This window comes from Micromesistius poutassou (genome assembly GCF_964030765.1).
Source record: "Micromesistius poutassou genome assembly, contig: SCAFFOLD_5487, whole genome shotgun sequence".
Taxonomy (NCBI): Eukaryota; Metazoa; Chordata; class Actinopteri; order Gadiformes; family Gadidae; genus Micromesistius; species Micromesistius poutassou.
The window spans coordinates 1-7,500 of NW_028179717.1; the positions used below are offsets into that span (position 1 = coordinate 1).

The 7,500-nt window shown below is 52.7% G+C and overlaps 1 protein-coding gene across 1 annotated transcript in view; it reads left to right on the plus strand.

Moving 5' to 3' along the window:
• Positions 1-345: 345 nt before the first annotated feature.
• LOC311372578 (SRC kinase signaling inhibitor 1-like) overlaps positions 346-7,500 on the plus strand; it is a gene marked incomplete at both ends in the record, with an annotated part of 14,911 nt that continues 7,756 nt past the window's right edge. Inside the window, 5 exon segments of the mRNA XM_084489562.1 lie at positions 346-709; positions 712-722; positions 4,674-5,608; positions 6,068-6,169; positions 7,389-7,500. The exon segment at positions 7,389-7,500 is cut by the window's right edge and continues 16 nt beyond it. Coding sequence (XP_084345688.1) covers positions 346-709; positions 712-722; positions 4,674-5,608; positions 6,068-6,169; positions 7,389-7,500 — 1,524 coding nt within the window.

A 7,500-nucleotide genomic window follows, 5' to 3' on the forward strand; every position in this document is an offset into this window, starting at 1 on the left:
AATTCCTATGTCTTTCCCTCCCACTATCGCTGTCTGTTTCAATGTTACTAACTCCCTCCACGTCTCTCATCCCTGGTTGTGTGTGTGTGTGTGCGTGCGTGGTTGTGTCTGTGTGCGTCTGTGTGTGTTTGTGTGGGCCCTTCATTGTGCTTTTGGTTGTCTCTCAAAATTGGGACTGTTTGCCGTGCCGTTTAATCTTGGCCGGGGCACTTCTGCAAAAGAGATTTTTCATTTCAAACGGCTCTGCTGTTTTCTTTGGGGGTTTCTTTATGTAAAAGAAAACATAGAAAGTAGACCAAACAAAAATACCCCAAAATTCGAATTATTTTCTTTGTTATACATGAAATGAAAGCATGCACCGTGCATTCAACTAACCCTGCACCTCCCCCTGCTCCCCTTGCCCCCCGCCCCCCCCCTCTCTCTCCAGGCGTGCTCTTCCTGCAGTACGGCGACGAGACGCGGCGCGTGCACATCACCCACGAGCTGAGCAGCCTGGACACGCTGCACGCGCTCATCGTGCACATGTTCCCCCAGAAGCTCACCGCCGGCATGCTCAAGTCGCCCAACACGGCCATCCTCATCAAGGACGAGGCCCGCAACGTCTTCTACGAGCTGGAGGACATCCGGGACATCCAGGACCGCAGCGTCATCAAGATCTACCGCAAGGAGCCCATCTACGCCTCCTACCCGGCCGCCGCCCACCTGGCCAACGGGACCTGAGGGTGAGGGAGCCAGGCACCAGGGCGGGGGGGGAGGGGGGGGGATGGGGGAGGAGGAGGATGGGGGAGGAGGTGGGAGGGGTTGGAGGGAGGTGGTGTGGGGGCCGCTGCCCACCTGGCCAACGGGGACCTGAGGGTGAGGGAGCCAGGCACCGGGAGGGGGGGAGGGGGGAGGATGGGGGAGGCGGGGGAGGTGGGGGAGGGGTTGGAGGGAGGTGGTGTGGTGGTGTGAGGAGCCAGGCACCAGGGGGAGGGAGGAGGGGGAGGGAGGAGGATGGGAGAGGAGGAGGATGGGGGAGGAGGTGGGAGGGGGTAGAGGGAGGTGGTGTGGGGGCCGCCGCCCACCTGGCCAACGGGGACCTGAGGGTGAGGGAGCCAGGCACCGGGGGGGGGGGGAGAGGGGGGAGGATGGGGGAGGAGGATGGGGGAGGAGGGAGGTGGTGTGGGGGCCGCCGCCCACCTGGCCAACGGGGACCTGAGGGTGAGGGAGCCAGGCACCGGGGGGGGAGGGAGAGGGGGGAGGATGGGGGAGGAGGATGGGGGAGGAGGTGGGAGGGGGTGGAGGGAGGTGGTGTGGTGGCCACCAACGGGGACTTGAGGGTTGAGGAACCAGAGCCCGGGAGGAGGGGGATGGGGGGAGGAGGATGGGGGGAGGGAGAGGGGGAGGGGGGGGAGGAGGGGGGAGGGTTGAGGGAGAGGGGTGTTGGAGCCATTTGATTTAAAGCACTACAAGCGTCGCACTTTTGTTGTTTTGATCAATGACGCAATCACTGCGTGTCCCGTGCCTTAATAAGTCATTGAAGGCAGGTGCGATAGGCTCAGAAGAGACAAATTGTTTTTCAACCGCTCGGCACCACGCCGCATCGACAGCCTACGCAAGTTTTGAAAAGAACAGAAAGTTTGAAGAGAATTAGCGACGCCGTTTCTGATTTATTTATAATTGGTTTTGAAGCGAATAAGCGACAGCGTTTTTGATTTGTTTGTTTTCAATTGAACGAATAGTATTTATAGTATATATTAGATGCATGCATCGTCTTTAAGTTAGTTAGTTTGTTACTTTGAATGGCACACGCCCGCAACACACACACACACACACACACACACACACACACACACACGTCCATTCATTTACTCATTCACGCACGCACCCACCACAACCAGCCGATCTTCAAGCAAACAACAATAACAAGTCAGTGATGCTCCAGCGCCTTGAAGTCCGTCCCGAGGCGTCCATGAGGCTTTACAGTTTGCATGTTTGAAAGCCGTGACAAGGGGGTTGAGGGAGGTGGTGTTGGGCGGTGTTGGGTCGGAGGCAGTGGGGGCCCCCTAGGGGTGCTTCCTAGGGGTGGCCGGATGGGGCCACTGAAAGTCTTGAGGTGGTAAACACAGCACACCGATACCAACAGCCATAACTGGATCTCCAGGATATATAATTGTGCCGTTGTGGTATGAGTTGAAGGTGACGTTATTATGAGAGTTAAGGATTCGCACGCTGATATACTTTGGATTCTGACGCTTACAGTTCATGTTACTGATTTTTCTGATGTGTATAGACTTATACAAGTACAGTTAACATTGTGAGTTCCACGAAAATCTTGTTTCAATGCGTTTTGTATATGTAGTACGGACATGTGTTAGGCGATTCCTTGTTCTTCAAACAGGCGAGTTGTGCTTTTCTTTAAGAAGACAAACTATACAAGCAACTGTATCAGGGTGGCCGTGGACGAGGTTCTGAGTGGGAATACCGACATGGGGTGTGGCTGGGAGGGGGTGGGTAGGAGGGGTGAGGCTTGATCAGAGGGTGAGGACAGGGGAGTTGGGCTCGTGGGGAGACTAACAAACAATCCTCACTGGACTGAACTTTCCTTTCCCTCATAAACTTATCTCGCTCAGCCGCGCCTTACGTTGAAGTGCACCGCGTTCTCCGTATGGAAATGAGCAGTGGGTGATGCGGCTCGTGACAGGGCGCCGACTGAGTGGGTGAGTTGCTCAGCGGAGGTATGCCGTCTGGAAAGTCTCCTGCCCCGTCTTCCAGTAGACCATCTGTTGCTGCGGCAACAAGAGGCGGAACGCGTCGCAGCATCATCCATAGATATTTCCACTTCAATGCAGACGCAGAAAGCCTGACGTAAATTTTTCATAACAGACACCCCGGTTACTTAGCATCTGCACCGTTTGCAGAGCACTGAAAGTGTGCGCGCCATTAACCATGCAAATAAGCAGTGACACTTTAGGTCTTAATCTTTGTTATCTGTCTCCGTGTCTGTGTCATCTGTGTTAAAATACTTATAGTGTGACATATGAACTGTTAAGCCAAGACACTCTTTTGGATTTTTGGATGCTGCTCAAGTGAATATGATACATATAAAAAACATTTGATAGAGTTTTGAATTGGAACGAGCACATAAATAAGGCAACAGGAGTATGACTTCTGGTAATGTTAACTTTACCCCGTCCGCTTTGCTCTTCAACAAGGGAGTATGAAGTGAAATACTGTATCTATGCACACTATATAGCTCTGCAACCGTCCCGAGATGATACGCTCCTATGCCTGACGGCCCCCTGCTGTGTTTTATAATGCAGGAGGGATTCTGTTGCTTCTTTTATTTTGCACAACTTCATAGATATTTCTGCGTATGCCGGTTTCCTGGGAATGGATCTGAAATAACGCATTACAGAAACTCAGCAGGATATACGGTTTCACACAGTGCCATGTTCGATGAACACCTGTCATATTGTATTGAACGGCATGTCGAATAAACAAGTAGGGACAACCAGGCAAAAAACTAATTCTGAAGGGAGCTTATTCGAGAACAATTCCACCCAAGGTTAAGAGAGCCGAGTGGTAAACAAAATGTACAATAAAGCAACAGGTTGCGATTCAAACAGCCAGAGATACCGAATCAAGAAATTAAACAATGTTTGTGTTATAGTTTATCAAATGTTGAACTATGTTTCAGCCATTCAAAAAGACCCTTTGCTGAATACTTAATTGTTTATCATGTTTTTTTCCCAACAATGGCTCAGCTGCACCTTTACCCTTGTTGTGATTGCCAGGATTTATGAATATGTAAATTTGAATACCCATGTGACCTTAAACTCTGCCTCCTCCCCTGCTCCCTGCTACTCTCTCTCGATGTCTCTCTCTCTCTCTCTCTCTCTCTCTCTCTCTCTCTCTCTCTCTCTCTCTCTCTCTCTCTCTTCCTTTGTCTCTCTCTCACGATGGGAAACCATGGGTAAATATTTTGCATGCCTTTGCATATTAAACTATGGCAGGTTGGATCTTTCTCGTGATAACACTGTTATCTCCAACGTTATCTCTTCAACCATAGGAATGAAGTGTGGGCAGCTTAGTGGGATCGTTTTGTAATGGATGTTCCTCCCACCCGCCTCTCGATATATATTAAAAAAAGGACGACTTTCTGCCCCTCTCCTCCTCTGACAAGGGACCAGACGATTTTATTCATGCGGTAATGCGTTGCTGAATCAGAGATTCTAAAAAATGTATGAGATGTCAGTCGGCGGAATTGTCCTCTCCTGCTTAACATCGCCCAACGACAATAGTCATTTACCAACAAATGATCAAGCGCTCTCTCAGGACGGTGAGGAGAAAATACATTTACTGAAAAGTACATAGTACTATTGAACAAATAATTGGTCTAGTGAGAGAATCTTGTGTTCTTAAATTGGCAGCTACCGGCTGTGACAGCCTGGTGCCATCGGAGAGATCTCATCCCCATGTCAGCCTGAGACACACGCGCTAGCACACACACACACACACACACACACACACACACACACACACACACACACACACGCACACACACACACACACACACACAAACACAAACACACACAGACGAGAGACAGAGTGTTCCCATTTCCTCAGGTCACCATGGTAACGGCGAGCCATCGCTTCTCCTTCTTCTTCCCCCCCCCCCCCCCGCCCCTCAGAGGGAGATGGTGTACTCGTCGCGGGACTCCTCCCCCACGCGCCGCCTCAACACCCTCCCCTCCTCCTCCTCCTCCACCCCCAACTCCCCGTCCCGCTCGCGCCTCTCCTACAGCGGGGGGCGCCCGCCCTCCTTCGCCGGCCCGGGGTCCCACCCTCATGCGCAGCAGCAGCAGCAGCAGCACCACCAGCAGCAGCAGCAGCAGCAGCAGCACCAGCACCACCAACACCACCACCAGCAGCAGCAGTCCCAGCACGGGCACCACCCGTCCGCCAACGCGGGCCTCACGCCGTCGCCCAGCGCCATCCTGGAGCGCCGCGACGTCAAGCCCGACGAGGAGGTGTCGGGCAAGAACCTGATGCTGATGAAGAGCGAGGGCCTGTACGCCGACCCGTACAGCCTGGTGCACGAGGGCCGCCTCAGCATCGCCTCCACCCAGTCGCTGGCCGCCATCGGGGACCCCTTCAGCTTCCCCGTGACCAGCGGGCTGTACCGCCGCGGCTCGGTGCGCTCGCTCAGCACCTACTCGGCCGCCACGCTGCAGGGGGACCTGGAGGACTCCCTGTACAAGCCCGGCGGCGGCGGTGGTGGCGGCGGCGGCGGCGGCGGCGGTGGCGGGTCCCTGTACTCGGATGGCTATTCCTCGGCCACGCTGGGCATGAGCTTCCGCATGCCCCCGTCCTCCCCGCAGAAGATCCCCGAGATGCAGCTGCGGGGGGAGCGGGATTCGTACTCGAGCTCCCCGAGCCGGGCCTCCCCGGTCAGGCAGAGCTTCCGCAAGGACTCGGCCTCCTCGGTGTTCGCCGAGAGCCCCAAGTCCCGGCCCGGCTCGGGGTCCGACCCGCTGTGTCTGACGGCCGGGCCCGGGGAGGGCGGCCGCGCCACCCCCGGGTTCGGGAACTCCATGTCTGGCCCGGACTCGGACTCTAACAGTAGGTGAGTATGAGTGTGTGTGCTGTCGTGCGACTGTAGTCGCTCCGCTGGCAAAGCGCTTGGCCTTTTAACACAGCAGGGGGGTGTGGAGAGAAAGACTCCTGCCAAGAATGTAGTGTAAGACGCTTTGTTGAAAGTGCCGAGTGCCATATATATATCACGGCCCTGAGTGCATGTTGTATAGGTTCTGCCTCTACGGTACAATTAGAGTATGTGTTCCGTTTATTCTTGACATGCTGTCTGTTTATTAAGGTTAGTGCAGCAATCATCAGGCTGTGCTTTATAAACCGGCAACTATACACAGGTACATGTACCGTACATGTGCCTGAAGATAGTTTGTCTGTTTATTAAGGTTAGTGCAGCAATCATCAGGCTGCACTTTATCGACCGGCAACTATATACAGGTATACGTGTACCGTATACACACACACACTATACTACCGTGGCATGCTCTTGTCTTAGGGACCAGCGGCTGGAGCGCATGGAGGCCATGGAGAAGCAGATAGCCAGTCTCACCGGCTTGGTGCAGAGTGTACTGACACGGGCTCCAGACAGTGACAGCACGTAAGAGACTCTTCATTTACACACCCCCCGGTTATACCATCCCCACCTCACCGCCCGCCACGCCACCCGAGTCCGTGACGGCGGAGACACGGAGGCGGCGCCATCGACCCAGCGGGGGCCATTCTGTCATCACAGGGCCATAATCAGCGGCGCCGCGGTCGAGGAAGAGCTACTTTATCCCGAATGAGTAGCGAAGCGCGTACACATTAAGCGCAGGAGCGGATCAGATACCTTGAATTGCGCCCCGCGTTCGCTCGCATCTTCTTTTTGTCCTGTTCGACATTAGGACTTTGGAATGGTGGCAATTAGATGCCTACTTCGCCGAGGCCATTAGCGGCTTTGTGCTGCTACACTGCGATAGATGAGTTGGTACCGAATCAGATAACGTAGGTCGTTTTGGACGGAAGCGTTTGCAAAAGGGGCTAAGCGTAAAATACAAAATGTACCGATTGATAAGATATAGATCAGTTGGTGCAGATCCCTTAAGTACAGATCAGTGTGTATTGATTTGTATGTATTGACTTTAAATGATTGATCAGTTGGAACGTATCAATACAGTATACAGATTAGTTTCTAGAGATCTTTCACGTACTGATCATTTTGTACAGATTGTTAAAGTACTGGCGAACTACTGAACTACTAAGACTATAATAATTATAAATAATATAAATCTTTCAAGTTCTGCTCAGTTGGTACATATTAAGGAATTGCAGATTAGATATTGCAGATCTATAAAGTACATATCCATGAGTCAAGCTTTATATAGCATTCATCATTAAAGTAGAGCGATCGTTTGACACAGATCACTCGAGCACAGGCCTTTTACACTACAGGTCAGTCTGTACAGATGAAAGGCTCTCAGTGGATCACTGTACCACGGATCAGTTGCTACGGGTCATTAAAACACAGATCACACATGTTACCGTTCCGGTACACATCATTACAGTTCCGATCGGTCGGCCCGTATCTTTTAATGGCTGATCCGTCGGCTCGGTCCATATCTTTTAATGACTGATCAATTTGTCCGTATCTTTTAAACGCCTGATCCTGTTGCGCCGTATCTTGTAATTACCGATCAGGATGTGACACAGATCGCTTAGCATGAGAAGAAAACAGAAAAGAGTCGGCTCTCGTGCGTTGTTCGTGCGCTTAGCGTAGCGAGCCACTAGCGTTAGCGCTAGCACTGTAATTGCCTTGCCCTGTGGCCGTTGATCCTCAGATGCGGCCTGCTGCGTCTCTGCATGATGGCGGGCTGCCCTCCGGACCAAGGCGGCGAGTTCTCACGGCCCTTACCTTTTTCTTCCAGCGACAAGACAGAGACCAACAGTGAT